General features: G+C 38.5%; 1 protein-coding gene across 3 annotated transcripts in view; it reads left to right on the forward strand.

The window, feature by feature from the left end:
• LOC121284785 (extended synaptotagmin-3-like) overlaps positions 1-16456 on the forward strand; it is a 137078-nt gene that overhangs the window by 6121 nt on the left and 114501 nt on the right. For all 3 annotated transcript variants that reach the window (XM_041200434.1, XM_041200435.1, XM_041200436.1), the window contains 2 exons: positions 11225-11266; positions 14425-14559. In XM_041200434.1, coding sequence (XP_041056368.1) covers positions 11225-11266; positions 14425-14559 — 177 coding nt within the window. The remainder of the gene's footprint in view (positions 1-11224; positions 11267-14424; positions 14560-16456) is intronic.

A 16456-nucleotide genomic window follows, 5' to 3' on the forward strand; every position in this document is an offset into this window, starting at 1 on the left:
ACTTCTAAAATAAAACAAAAGTTTGCATCTCAGAAACCTGAGTATTAGATACCGTGACTGTGATGGCAAGCCTCTCTGAAGTATATACCCCAGCTTTGAAATCATGTCTAGCTCCCTGAATACAATTGAACAAGCGAATTAAACAAAAATGATGGCTAACTCAGAGTAGTGATGAGGCTTTAATCTAACTGATTCAATTGCTATCATAAATGACTAAACAAATTTATTGAGTTTTGTATTAACCAGTGGAGTGAATTAGATTAGATGGCCAGAATTAGATTGCAGCCTTAATTTAATTATCTTGGATTTTGTTATAATTGTAGATACCAAATATCTGGCTGGTTATGTCCCAAACTCTTGACCCAATGTTGAAAGTTATACATTGTGAATTTGACTGAAGCATCTTCAGGGTTTTGATGCACAGTATTTTACAATTATTTAACATAATAAAAGAGGTTAACAGAATAGATTAAAATTATTCTCCATTGTAATTAACTTTGACAAGATGTATTGCAATGAATTTGATATACAAATTAGTCATGATCTGACTGAATGATGGAACAGACTTAAGGAATTGAATAACCTACTCCTGCTCCTACATAACATAGTAATTGAGGTGATGCAGTATTTAATATGTTTAAAATAATAATTAAATATGCCATCTAAGCAACCTTTCCAGATGATCAGTCCTTTCAGTAATAGATGCGTATATAAGAATGTAAACAGCTACTAGTCAATATTTAGTCTGCCAGTGCTTTTTGCATGTGTAATTGATGTAGCCCTATAGAATAAATATTATACTACTCATTAATTTAGTGCAGAGTTTTTTTAAAAACCTTCAGAAAAGGGACAGTGGTAGCATGGATAAAATATTGGCTGAATGACAGGTGTGAATGAGTAGTGGCGAATGATTTTTTTGGACTGGAAGGGGTTTGGTACTAAGACTTTTTTTGATCTATGTTAATGATTTGACTTCAATGTTCAGGGCACAGTTTCAAAATTTGCAAAAAAAAACTTGGTAGCATTGTGAACTGTGAGGAGGATTGATATTGACTTCAAGAGGACATAGTCTGATACAATGGGTGGACATTTGGCAAATTAAATTTAATACAGGGAAGTGGAAAGTGGTACATTTTAGTAGGAAGAATGAGGAGAGCTAATAAAGAAAGATGCATCAGAGTGGCCTGGGGTAATGTGCACAAATCATTTGAAGGTGGTAGGATGGGTTGAGAAAGGGGTTAAAAGGACCTTTATTAGTAAAGGCATAGAACACAAAACTAGGAAAGTTATGATAAACCTTCATAATAGACTGGTTTGGCCTCCACTGAGTTATTGGGCAGAATCTTGCCGTTGTCGGGCAGGCTCAGCGGGGGTGGTCGTGAAGTCAATCGCTGCCGGTGATCGAGGCCGGAAGGCGATTTCACACTGGCAGGCCAGTTAAGGCCTGCCTAGCGTGAAACATGAGTAGCAGTGCTCAGTGCTGCCTGTGCGAGCAGGGGGAGGAGGGAGACCGGAGGGGGGTGTGAGGGAGGAGGGCAAACTTCGCACACACATGTAAGTACGCACTTCAGAATCCCTGAGGCACAGAGCTGCCTCAGGGAGATGAAGAGTTTTTTTTTCAAATAAATTAAAAATGTTAAAACGTCCCCTCATGTGACTCTGTCACATGAGCAGGAACATGCTATTAATTAAACTTCAAAATTTTTATTTGCTTTAGGAAACCTCACCCCACCCATGGATGAGGTTTTCTAAAAAGTGCAAAGACCACTTGGCCTTTTCACCTGCCCGCCAACCATAAGGTTGGACAGGCATCAAAAAATGTCAGCCAATTGTCTTTTTAATGGCCTTAACAGCCTTTTAATTGTTGGCAAGCATGCTGCTGATTCCCGCGTACGCCCACTGACTGAAATATCATGCAACTGCTCATTGACGTCGGGAGGCTCACCCGACGTCAGCGTGTCGTTTTACGCTCAAGCAGATCGGGTGTGTGCCCGCCCACTGGGCTAAAAATTTTACCCATTGTGTACAATTCTGGGCACTGCACTTAAAGAAGGGTGTGAAGGAATTAGATAGGGTGCAGAAAACATTTGCAAGAAGGGATAAGGAACTTCAGTTCTGTGGATAGATTGGAGAAGTGCGGGTTCTTTTTAGAAAAGAAAGGTTGAGAGGAGATTTGATAGAAGTATTCAAAATCACGAATGGTCATGCAGAGTAGATAGAGAGAAACTGTTCCCATGGCAGAAGAGTCAAGAATTGGAAGACACCAATTTAAGGTGAATGGCGAAAGAACTAACACTGACATGAGGAGAAACATTTTTACCAGCAAGTGACTTAGATCTGGAGGGAGCTGGAGTGACTCAATGGGTAGTTCTTCTAACTCTGAGCCACAAGGCTGTGGGTTCAAGTCTCACTCTAGGACATGTTGGCCACAAAAAAACACAGCCACTGGTGCAGGCAAGTAAACATATATCGGCACCAGTCCTCAGCCTGGATAAATGTGAGGAGGGTTAGTGGCAGGGAGGGCATCTGGCTGTAAAACCACCTGCCAAATCCAAAAGTAATGGTAGGTGTTAAGGAATGATTAACCAGCATTGTAGTGACCCCATGTGATGTGTGAAAAACCGAAAAAGAAAGGAAAGGAATGATTAGGGTCTGGAATGCATTGCCTGGGAATGTGGGTGGAGGCAGATTCAATCATGGCTTTCAAAGGGGAATTGGATAAGCACCTGAAAAGAGAAAATTTGCAGGACTAGAGGGAAAGGGGAGACAAGTGCAGAGAGCTGGTGCAGGCATATTGGGCTGAATGACCTCCTGCAAAAAGCTGAAACAAAGCACAAAACACTGGAAACAGGTCAGTTTTAGCATCTGATGAGAGAATAAGCAAGTCTTATTCCATCAAGCCTTTTTTTATCTGAACTTGTCAGTTAATAATTATTTATTTTGAGTTCTGTCAAACAGAGGTTTTAATATCATTTTGATTGCAGAAAATAGAGTTGCCAATTTATAACATCTTTGCTGGATGGATGAAATATTATGTTGTTTGTATCATAGATATTTCAAAATAGTCAGGAACTTCCTATGTAATTGACAAACTATGTTTAAAAATCTTAGTAAAATTAAGGGAAATGTAAGTATACCTTCGAAGTTATGTTTACTGCAGGAGTTACTCTATATTCCATTAGCCAGAAGAGCAATTGGGTTAGTTTAACAAGTTTTGCCCACAAGAAGTGAGCCTTAGTTTTTAAGATTCAGCGTATGTTGAGCTCAGAATTATCTTGGATATATTATGAAGTATAATAGTTTGTGAATTACTGTAAAATGTATTGTTTTGTACTGAATACTGTTCATATACCTGTTCTGTGTTAAATGGTTGCTATATAACTTGAGGCTTAATCTGATAGTTTACCACACTGTTCTGAAGATAAAAAGAATCATGTGGTGCATTAAGTGAATTGGTGCATTGTAGCAAAGGTTCTTCGTACAATTTTGATCATTTAATTGGGTTTTAACCATTTGAGCATGTATACAACATCATAAAGAAAAACAGGACAAATGTGGCCTACAGGGGAAAGTTTGCTTAAGTCATGGAACACTGCAAAAGTTGTTTTCTTTTCCCATTTTGCACTTTGCCATAAAATATATGTGCTGTAGTTAAAGATTATATGAAGGCAATAATTAGTAACGTGAATAGTTTATAGCTGAACATATATTTGTACCCTACTGTGTTAAGTCCCTTACATGGTCTGTTATTTCAAAAAGGAGAATTTACTCTTAGACTGAGCTAATTCTTAAATCTTCAGTATTTTTTGGATTAACCACAATTAGACAAGAGACCATTTTACATTTATAACTTTTGGTTGGATAAGAACCTAAATGAAACTTCCAATCAAAAATATGAATGAGACATCAAACTTTATGTTTTGATTATTTTTTTAATAAGTTTATTAATGGGGTAAAAAGCAGGTGAGAAGTAATTTCTAAATTGACTTTTTTAAACTGGAAGAGCAAAGCAACTGAATAGATGTGCTTCCAGATTTCAGTGGGATAACTGAGGAATTCCCAAGGGAACTGCAGGTTAATGAATTCTCAGCTCAACGTAATTATATTCTGGAAAATATCAGCATGACAATACAATCCCATTATTTTCATGTCTTTTTGGGGTAACTTCTATAGTTTGGAAGAAATTCAATTGAGGATGTTTTCAAATGTTGAGTAAAGGCCTGAGAACCCTTTGATTATATCAATGTCCTGTTCTGTGGTCTCTGTAGTGAAGGGCACAAGCAGTGTCTTCTTCCTGAGTGTACAACCCTTCCACTTTGTAAAACAGATTCCTGTATCATAAAATCTGTTAAGTGCATTGACTGTTCCATCAGGACCTTTTTAGCGCTATTATGATATCATTCTTTTGCTTCAATGTGTGACTGGCAAGGGTTGCAAGCATTTAGGATTGTGTCAGCCAGGCAAGTATGAGTGGGTTGCCAATGCCTCATTAAAGAACCAAATTAAGGTCACCTAGTCCAGGAACAAATGGGTATGTTGCACACCTCCGAAACAAAGTAGACACATTTCTCTTAAATGAACTTTTAAAGACCTTTGTTTGGAATACAGAAATGGTGTTTCTATTTATAAGTTTTTTAAGTTTATCAGGAAGTCCCATTTTATAAATATATTGTTCAGATTTGTTCAGTCTTTGTTCCATTCATTGAATCTGTGAAGCCTCTGAGCAGTTTCACAGCAGTGAAGGAGGGAGCTGAGAGACAGAATACAGTCTCAACAAATCACAAGCATTTTACTAAGTTCGTAAGTTTAAAAAGCACAAAATATTCATAACTGTTTAAGATAAGACATGACCGAGAATGTAAGGCACCGGGTTTTGCCATTTATCTAGACATGAGGAAATTTTTTAATAATCAAGGCTATTTAGAGGGGATATCGAATGATTTGTGTTCAGGTGAATAGTCTCACCAGCCAAGTGATGTCAGTTTTGGTCCGTCTGTGCTGCCAGTAGCCGCCCAAAAGTAAATTCGGGGAGGGGACTTGGCAGGATAAAGTTTGGGGAGGTGGGTGGTGATCACATCTCATGTGGAGTAAGGGAAATATTTCTGTTCTTTCTGGCTCCATGGGGATGAGTTTTTTTTTATAAACATAAATGTAAGTGGTTATAATTTGACTGGGGGCCATTGAAGAATTGAGTGGGGCAAGCCCAACCTCTGCCTCACTCATTGGTGACCAACTTCTCATAGGTCCTTTAACAGATATTAGGCCTCTAATTTGCATATTTAAGTGTGCCCATGAATTTGATGATGGGACCAATGCCTTTGGATATAAACTATCCCACTGTTAAATTGAGATGTCCCAAAAAAAGGCACAATAAATTTTCTGTTAATATCTAATGTCACACTGGGGGCATAGCAGAATAATTGGTCAAGTAACTGAACATTCATTTCTGTCCTTCTGAATAGAAACTACATATTTCACTCTTGTCCACTGTAGGCTTTCTCTAAACTTACTATAACACGCCGTAACTCAAGTATCATTGATCTGATTGGCAGTTTTCAATCGTATTTACCTTTTAACTCTGATAAAGTTTTGTATGTTTTGACCGTGCTAAAATGCATTCTAGAGGCTATCTTTTATTCAAAGTTTGCACATTGAGCATTTCTCTTAGGTTTAATACTCAGCCTTCAGTAACATTTCTATGGTTTCTCAGGTTATTCAAATGGCATACATCTGTACTCAACCCCAATCACTTGCACAAGTTTCTAAAGTGGAAAAGTAAGCATGTTTGAAAGTCTGTCTCTGGGTACTGATATCTATCAGAAATTTCTTCTCTTTTCTACCATGCATAATGTAATAGTCCTCCAGTGAAGTGGAATTTACTTGCATGTAAGCAGATGTATTCAAAATCTACTGAAATGCATGGTCTGGTGGAAAGAAGGAACTAATGAACTTTGAATGGATTAACTTTGTTGTCCAACTTAGTGCAAGCTTCGATATACATGTTCTGGACATTGCAAGAAGGAACATGTGGTTGATACAAGCTGTTTAATTTGTAGCCATATGTTTTTTATTTTAATTATGAAATTTAATTAATCAGAAATATAATTTGAGCATATGATTCACATTTATGTTATCTATACCTTGCTTAGATAGAATAATTTGAGTAGAGCATATAATATGAACAAAATCATGTCTTGCATAGTACATCAAGTATCCTTGTACTTGTATTTACATCAGTGGCTTTAGAATGTTAACCACAGTCTATCTTTTATTACAATATTTTTAACATAGGCAACCATTTTTAAAAATGAATAAGCTATTATAAAAGTTGCATATTTCATAGTATCTTCACAAAAATATAGGGAATTGCACTCTTAAAAAATTTCTTGCAATCGTTAACATTTTTAAATGTACATAAGTACCATAATTGTATCTTACTAATTTCCAATGACATACACTTGGTTTTCAGCAATATTTTTGGAACGAAATGTTTCCTGATTTAATAGCATCTATTATAAAGTAATGATTTATGCATAATGTATAAATTAGCGGTTCTACTTGACAATGTAACAGTACAGTATGTCATTCACAGTTTCATTGTCATTTTGTGGCAAGTTCAGCCATGAGTGAATTTGTAGCAAAGTAACAATGAAACTGTAATAAATTTAGGAGTGCAGGGCAGGTTTCTTGTAAGAAACAGTAAACTCCTGGTGAGGCTACATGCTTGCTCCAAGACCAAGGCTAAAAAGCTCCGCCCCTAAGATTCCCCGCACTTAGGGCTGATTTGTCTATACAGTCACATGGTCCCCATAACAGTAAGAAAAGGCTTAGCTTACAATTACTGCAGAAACTGTAAATTGAGATACCATTACATTGCCCCATGTCAACTTTTAAAATTTTGTCTATTAAATTTGAATGTGTTGCTTGTACAAATGGTGCACAAAGAAGAGAGTTTAGACTTGATATTGGCTATTTCTAGTTAATATTGCCCCTAAATTCCTTGGATTCCACTTTACAGAAATGGTGTCAAAAGTTAAATGACTCCTATATGGACCTTGCCAGTATAACTTATTTCAAAGGTTTTCTGCAGTGCTCATTTGCCTAAATGAAAATGTAAATCTGGGGCAAAATGTGTACAGTTGTAGGGGTAATGGTGACTGGGGCTTTGACTAAATTGCCTCACTCTCAGAGCCTTTTGCCTATGCTGTTTCTTTTCCACCTTCATGCAAAACCAAGTTATTCACATTGGAAAGACCATTCCTGTTAAGTTTCAGGTGCATGGAGACTAACAGAGCTTTGATTTAAGTATAATGCAGATTCCAATAAGATTTTTTTTTCAAATGCAAAGAATTGCTATCAAACTCCAGAAATTCCAATTAATGTTGATATCAGGTGACAAATAGGTCATGATGTGCCTAAATTTTGGGGCATAAATCTATACCAATACAAGGCCTGGATTTTGCGGTGAGTGGTGAAGTGACAGTGCTCGCCATTGACCTCCAAAGAAAGTTCCCCACAAAGAATTAGTGACCTTCTGTGGCATGGATTTCCACTTTCCCAACATTAGTTAAATCTGACACCAAGTCAAGGAGGTGTCAAGGTATCTGGCAGCATTGATTCCAATCAGGCAGGGCAAGCTGCTAGTCACCTTGAAGTGTTCTTACAATAAACCAGGAAATAAAATGTGCTTATTTTATTATGCATTTTTATTTATGCCCATATCATTAAACTGCAAAATTTAATGCTATGGGCATAGAATTGTGATTAAGATAAAAACTGAAATATCAAACTTTATGAAAAGTTTAAAGTGTAAACATTTTTTATTATTGAAAAACTGATATTCTGCAAATATAAGGTTAGTTTCTTAGTGTCAGTGAGGCTGTTCAACTGTAAATTTGAACTTGGTACACCATTATAAGCTCCTTAAACAATGTGTAACTTTTTCTATGGTTTTTACATTGAGACAAGTTATTTTCAGTTCAGCAATTTCTAATTGTCGACTGGAGGGCTTCAACAGTGCACCCTCTGGAGAAGTGTAGAATTACTGGCAGCATTTCTGGATTTCCACATTCAACTGCACATGTGTGAACTCCAGAAGTTTCAGTGGAGTAATGATGGCAAACACTGACAGCTTTGCAATCATTACAACCACAAAACCTAGACAATTATTCTGATAAATACAGGAAACTCATGTGAGCTGGTATTTTGCCTGGGGGTAGCATTATCTAAGTAAGCGGCTGAGGGTTTCAGTAGACTTATCTTTAGAAGCAACACAAATTTCCTCAAAGTAAAATACTCCAATATCACTCTTGGACCATAGTTATGTCAAAACTTTCTAGGAAATTCCAGACCTCTCGTTTTGCCCGCAATTTTTTATAGGTATCAAGGACATACACCAGCTGATCACAACTCTTCTCTGCATTAGTTAAATATTTGTATTGGTTCCTGAAATATGGTCAGCCTGTTTTGCATAATTGCAGGAAAATAGATTAGGAAGGGATGAGGAAAGAAGTCATTGTTGTGATTATAATTGGCCAGTGACATGGGCCAAACCTTCCTCTGTGCTTGGGAAAGCCCAACCTGCACACTTTTTCAAGCTCGCAAACTGCACATTGACCCATGTGTGACTTCACACACCATTTTTGCCTTTTCACACTGGGATCAGGTTCACAGCATAGTTTGTGAGTCATGCAGGAGTACATGAGGTGTGTGGGTGAGCAGGTAAGCCGGTTAGAAGGCCTGCCTTTTTTTTCAACATAGTATAATATCTCCCAACAGTGTTTAAAGGCTCCCTAAACCTCACCTCCCTTACCCATTTCCCTCATGCCCCCTCAGATCACCTCTGCCACTTCCATGCCTCCTCCGATCACCCGTGCCTCCTCTATGCCCTCATGTATCCTTCATTGCTACTCACCCAGTGTGAACTATGTGCAGTCCTCAGATTCCATGCAACATCAGTGCAAAGAAATATATATTCCTTGGGAAAATAAATAAACCTCTCACCATTTAATAAAAGCCTCCATTTCATTGACACTGAAAGAAAAATGCATTCTGTCATGTGAAAAAAGCCTTGTAATACATGAAATCCTATTAGCTTGCGCATGCATGGAAGAACGCGCTCTCGAATTTGGGATTCAACACCCCCCCCCCCCCTCCCCTGCCTGCACAGAAAGCACATAGCGCTTCCATGCGGACATCGTGCTGGGTGGGCCTTAATTGGCCTGCCCACGTAAAATGGCGCTGCGCCCCTGATCGGGGATGCTGATCGGAAGCGCGTCTGTGCGCGCCCACCCTTCAACTTTGCCTCCAATGGGGGGAAATTTCAACCCCTGGTGTGCTTACACCCATTAGCTCTTGAAACTCAGTCAAACATTCAAAATGGCCACAGCTGTCCAAACAGTGCTCTGTGAAGGAAAGAACACAGATTGCTAATTTCAATTTCAAATCAAGCGTTCCTGTTAATCAATATAAAGGAGCAGGTGGTTTAATTTTTTTTCCATGTGTAGACTTTCAAGTGTTAAAGCCAGTTTTTTTTTATTAGCTAGAGTCATCTAAATTAAAGTAGAAAAGATGACAGCTAGAGTCATTTAAATTAAAGTAGAAAAGATGACAGCATAGGCTGTTGTAACATTTTTCACTGTATTATGGTGCTTCCTTCATTGAAAAAGTACTGTAAATGCATGTGAACAAGTACAGAAGGCTGGTCAATATTAGGGTGAACTTACCTTTAAAGGACAGATCTCTATGCATTATAAACACACATAGATTAGAAATCATTACCTAATAGAGACACTTGAAATTGTGAAAACACTTTACACTGACATTTCAGAATGTTACAAATTCCTCGGCCGGCTTTCCATATTTTTTCTGAACTCTCAAATCTTGGTGTGCTTTTAATTAATGGGCTTTCAAAATCTTTCACCACCAGACAGAACTGGTGTGCACGAGGAAATCCAATTTGCATTCTCCATTTAAATTACAAACCCAGTTTCAGCTGGGACGGGGGTGTTTGTTTTGCACACTAGGTATTCCCAACCTGCAAAAAGGCCAGAGGAAAATGGGTCCAGGGTTGGGAATTCAGGGGAAAATCAGATTTCCTTAAAAAAAAAACTAAGTGTGGCTGTTTGTACATTGAAATGTGCCTCCACATTCAGATGTAAAATGCCTGCCTTGGTTCTCTGTAATTTCATCTCAGTTGTTTTATAAACTGTTAAGCCTTCTAGCCCTCACCCTTTACACCCCTCAACCCCCACCCATCCTCCATGGCCCCTCATGCCCTCCATATGAACTCATGTCCTCATAGCCTCCATGCCAACTCATGTCCCCTTGCCCAACCACCATGCTCTCTCATAGTCCCCATGGTACCTCCATAACCACTCACTCAATATTCACTATGGGCAGACCTCGGGAGCCATGTGAAGATGAAAAAATCTCTTAACAATCTAAACAGGTCTCACTCATATACACTGCATAGTGAAAAACCTCCCATTCATGAAATCCATTCAAAGCTTTTAAATCTCCCTAGGTGATTGATCTCTCACAAAAAAAACAAACAAACTTCTATTCAGATCACATATAAAAACAACTAATCGCCTAATAGCCTCTTTAAGCTGTCAATCAAATTGTTAATTCAGAACCTCTCATTGAGATAATTGTAGCATTTGAAAGTCAGCCAAGCATTCATAATGACAATGCTAGCCTTTGGGGTTGTGGCAACAAAGAGCTCTATTAAAACTGCTCTATTAAAACTACACAATTTCTTCTACATCCAAGTCCTGTCGGCTACTCTCTAAAGGTCTGCATCATCGGGAAGACTGCAAAAATCTGTCCCATTGTGTAGAAGGCAAGGACTATTGGATAGAAGGTAGGTATGTCTGGGGAATTTAATTTGGTCAAATTTGAAGAAATTTTAAGCTGCCTGGAGTGAGCAATAAATATGGCTTCAGGGCTATTCTATCCAAAATTGTCAATGTGATAGATATTGGTGATTAATAGAACAGTTATCCAGCCATGCAGTCTTAGCCAGAGTCAGAATGTGGATCGTTTGAGAAGGAGAAATTGAGGAAGATGAGTGGAGAAAAATCTGGGCACAAGTACACACAGGCTGGCCTTATTGCTGATGGAATATTACTAAAATATATTTCAAAGTTGATCATACAATGGATTCTACCCAGATTTCTCTGCAAGTTTCAACTATTTTATATTAACCTTTTTCTTTCTTCAGGTTCATTTTCCAGATATAGAAAGAGTGGAATGGTTAAACAAGGTAAGGGGAAGAGAATTATATTTAAATTATTATGTTTTAAGTTAAAGACTTAGACTTGCCTTTCAGAAAATTGTTTACAATGCAGTGGAATTGTTGTCAATGTTAGTCCTATTTAAGATCTGAATTCTGCCAGGATATTTCACTGTAAAATGGTTTAGCTCTAATTTTAAAATTATGCTCCTTTTTGTCTTGCCCGTCAGAGGAAATAGTTTCTCAGTATAAATCTGATTGAATTCCTTTGTAATTTTAAACAGCTCAGTTAAATATCCTCTCAACCTTTAAAGGGAATATAAGTCATGTTTGTTAAACTGCATTGTTCATTTAACCTGTTGGCCTGGTATCATTCTGGTGACTCCATACTGTACTGTTCTCAAGGCCAGTGTACCTTCTTTCTGAAATAAAAGCCAAGGTACAGTTGCCTTTTCAATTACGTTTGTAGTGCCTTTGCAATAGTTTTTAGTGACTTGTGCACACAGACTCCTCATTACTTTCCCGCAGCTCCTAGCCTATTCTCGTTGAACGTCCTAATTACCATCTTAAATATTCATCCCCTCTACCACCAGTGCATTGTGACAGCATGGTGCATCTACAAGATGTACTGCAGCAACTTGCAAGGCTCCTTTGACAGCACCTGTCAAACCCAGACCTCTACTGCATAGAAGGACAAGGACAGTAGGTGCATGGGAACATCGCCACTGCTAATTTGCATGCCCCCCCTCCCCCAACCCATTAACCACCTTGACTTGGAAATATATTGCCCTTCCTTCATCATTGCTGGGTGTTGGAGCTCCATCTCTAACAGTACTGTGGGAATACCTTCACTGCACAGACTACAGCAGTTCAAGGGGGCAGCTCACCACCATCTTCTTGAGGCCATTTAGGAATCGGCAATAAATACAGGTCTTATCAGCAATGCTCATGTCCCATGAATCAATAATAAAAATTTTGATTTGTGTTTCTCGGATTGAAAGTCGATGGCCTCACATTTCCCACATTGAACTCTGTCTACCATAGTTTTGCCCACTTTATAGTTTGTCCAAGCCCTTTTTAAACTAACTGTTCCCCTCTGCACAATGCTGTGTTTCTTACATAATTTCATCCGCAAACTCGGATGCATACTTTTATTTCAGCTAAGCCATAGATGTTTGAGGAAAAGCTGAGGATCTATTGCTTGTCCCTGGGGAACATCACTTGCCACAGCTTGCCAATCAAAGCTTTTTTGTAATCTCTGCTCTCTTGTCACCTATCCCTCAACTAACTTCATCAAGTGTTAGATTATCAAGTCTTATTTCCTGGCTTCCAGCATCAGATGAATTATTATAGAGCCAATTAGACCCTAACAATACCCATCTTGCCTCTTTTTCCCTGGGTTCCCAGGTAGGTGGTTGCTATTTAGTCCTTTAATGTGAAAACCAGTTTATCAGCATTCTCTCAAATTGAAGCTTTGTTTGGAATGACCGCCCTATCTAAATATTTAAACTTGGAAACTTCTATTGCTTCCCCTACTAATTCCACCAGCAATCGTTTAAATATGTTAGATCAGTATCTTGGCTAAGTTAAATTACAGATTTAAATAAGAGCACGACAATGATTGTTTTGATTTTTTAAATCAACTTTAATGAGAATGACACTAAAAGCTTTCAACTTTATTGCTGCAACAGAACATTGGGAATATCAGCAAGTTAACAACTATCAATTAATAACATTCCAATTTCTGGCTACATGTCAAATGCGCTCCTATAAGTGTTTAAATCTATTAAACCATTCAATTTTCCTATCAATAGCTGTTAAACTTGATGGGCTGCACCACTTGACTGCTCCATGTCCCTTTTTATGACTGACTCCTCTCCACGTGTCTGTTTGATTTATGCATTGCATGTTACTGAGGCTGGTATCAAATAATCTATATCTTGCTTTTTGGACTGTAGTCTCAAGGGCACTGCATTCCTAACACATACCTTAGGAACAGAGCCCCTCTTTTGTCAGCTTTCTCCATTTCTGTTCCTTACTTTAGGACACTAGTCCCTTTGACCTATAAGTACCTCACCTATAATGCATACATTGCTATAGTTCAGTTGCGTGAGAACTTGAGTACCTTTAGGATTACATTCTCCAGTAAGCCAACACTCTCAGTCTATGCTTCACTGTCACAATTTTGCTTCATAAACATTGAAATGTGCAAAACATTGGAAATTTGTCCTTCGCATTAAACATTTTTAAATAGAGGTTCCTTCTGCTTGGTCCAGTGGTTCAGGTGGATGTTAAAGATTCCACAACACTATTTGAAGAAAAACAGTGAGTTTTCTAGTGTCCAAACTAACAATCCTTCCATAAACAATGCAACTAAAACAGAAGTTTCATCTTATTGATTTGGGGGATCCTGTTGCACACAGATTACTGTTACTTTTGCTTAAAACATTCATTTCATTTCAAAATAATTATTTGTGTGTAAAGTTATTCAATATGTCAGAAGATGTTCTATGAATGGAATTCGTTTCTTTTTTCCATTACTTGCTCAATTAGGTCCAACTCAAAGTCTTGGGTATTTGCAAATAAGGCTCCTGTTACCCGCGTGAGGTCCCCGCTTCAACATTAGCTTGACCTGAGGCAGCCTGGGCCATTGTGAGCTGCAGTCTTGAAAGACTTGCCCAACGTTAAAGCACTCCAACCCAGATATCCCCCTGCCTGATCTCCTCCCCATCCCCTGGTCTCCATCTTCCTTCACTTTAGACCAGGGGGCTCTTCCAGCCACAAAAGCTCCACGTTAATGAGATACTAGGCCAGATACCTAGGGCTTCTCGGACCTCCCTATTCTGCTGCCGGCAATGGATGCTTTTGAATTTCCAGGCTAAGAAAAGATGTGGCAGAGAGCCTATCTTTGTCATTCAGGGGCATATCTCCTATATCCAAGTACTGGGCAGGAAGCTCCTGTGACTACATTTAATGTATTTTAAAGTAAGAATTAAGGATGCATGGGTTTTCTGAGCACTTATGGAAATAGAGATACTCATTATTGTTTAGTTGATAGATACATTAGAAAAGCTAATTGTGTCAATATTGTAAGTCTTCACTGAATTAAACTTGGATGTTCGGAGCTTCACATTACATAGATATCATCTGTGTACGTGCATTTCTAATATTATAATTTTTTGAACCAGATTGTTAAACAAGCCTGGCCATATTTTGGGATGTATTTGGAGAAATTCTTTAGAGACAGCATTGAGCCTTCAATATGTGGATCAAGTGTTTGCTTGAAAACCTTTGTCTTTGCAAAACTTAATTTTGGAGAAAAGGTAAGAATATTACCCTTCATGACTGAATTGCTTTCCCGCGACATGACTAATCATAAAATAAAAACATTCATTGCATTTCTGAGGAGTCTAATTAACAATAACATTGACCATGGCTGCAATATTATTATATGATGTGAGTCCATGTCTTCATTCTGTCTATCTTTAGACTTTGCACTGGGTACATGCAATGTACCTTGCTAAACTGCAGTTTGTATTAAGAAACTGTCAAGAGGTTAGGAATTAAAGCCAAATAAGATTGTTTAACTTTGTATTAATTGTACTAACTTCTGCTGACTAATAAGCTTTTGTCAGATTCACTGACCGTCCACGAGTGAAATTATAGTGAGAGCTCTTGTTAATGCAGCATGTTCAAATCCAAATGTTTCATTCAGCCTTTTACTGTAAATTGTAAGTTTTCCTGATGGCTTTTTAAAATTTATCTTATGTTACTTGGCTAAATCTGTCTGGATCTGTTGAGGATGGTGGTGACATTGACAGCCACTGAGAAAGTATTCCACCAGCAAGAATCTGATGCAATGCACCTCAGATAGATCCTGGAAACCAACTGTTGGGTCACAATATTCGCTTGCTGTGCACCTGTTTTTCTGGTGCTGCGAGTACCATTTGGCTCCAAAATGGTACCTGCAGCACATGCACAGTCTTCAGGTACAAGCTGTGCTGGGCATTTTGGTGAGGGTATTGCCATGCATGCAGTGAACATGTGCAAAAAGTATGCAGTGTAAGCAGATTGTAACATTAAAGTAGAATGTAATGCTGACCTGATCCTAGTGTCGCCATTCTAGAGCTGAAGCTGGCATGTTGCCTGTATCAGAAGTAATGGGTACAGACTAATTGCACATTTGCAATCCCTGCCTGCATTTTTGGGATGGTCCAATTTGCCCCTTGGACTACAGACACCATGGGACACATAAGCCCTGCTACAAGTAACTCTCCTCCACCTATTGTGTTCTAATAGGCCCACCAGAGGCGGTTGTTGAGACATTTTTATTTATTCATGGGATGCGTGTGTCACTGCCAAGACATGCATTAATTTCCCATCCCTAATTGTCCTTGAGAAGGTGGTGGTGAGCCACTTTATGAACTGCTGCAGTCTATGTGATGTAAGTACACCCACAGTGCTGTTAAAGAGGGAGTACCAGGATGTTGAACAAGTGACATTTGTTATGGCACAGCCGATGGTAAATGTTGAGTTGTTCAAATCCCAAAGGGAAGCTTGAAACAACTGCTGCAACTTGTTTTTCAGCTTGCAAAAATTTCTAGATGCACCAAGTCTTATAAAACTAGATTAAACATTTATTAATAAGAGAAATGGTTTTTAAGTACGTACATAGATCTACAAATTACTGCAATGAAAACTTCTAAATACCCTAATCAATCTAACTCCCAGTTACACTTTTGTTAAGGCAACACTTTTGTTAAGGCAACTGTAAGTCACATAGGGCTGAATTTTGCCCTTATCAGGTGGGCGCGATGGGTGAGCCCGGAAGCAGTCGCGAAACCAACCACTGCCTGTGATCTGGCCCCGACTGCAATTTCACGCTGGCTGAAATTTAGAATAGTACAAATAAAGGTTTAAAAAATAAGGTGAACATGTCCCCTCATGTGACTCTGTCACATGAGCAGGGACATGCTATAAATGAGATTTAATAATTTTTATTTTATTAATTATTGTTGGAAACCTCATCCCACCCACGGCTGAGGTTTCATAAAAAATCCAAAGGCCACTTCGCCTTTTTGCCCACCTGCCAATCGAATGGTTGGACGGGTAGCGAAAAATTCAATTTAATTCATTAATGGCCTTAGTAAGCTGCTTACTTATTGGCGGGCGCGCTGCTGCTTCTCACCTGCCCAATGTCTACGCATGCTATTTTATTCT

The sequence above is a fragment of the Carcharodon carcharias genome, chromosome 12, assembly GCF_017639515.1.
Source record: "Carcharodon carcharias isolate sCarCar2 chromosome 12, sCarCar2.pri, whole genome shotgun sequence".
NCBI lineage: Eukaryota > Metazoa > Chordata > Chondrichthyes > Lamniformes > Lamnidae > Carcharodon > Carcharodon carcharias.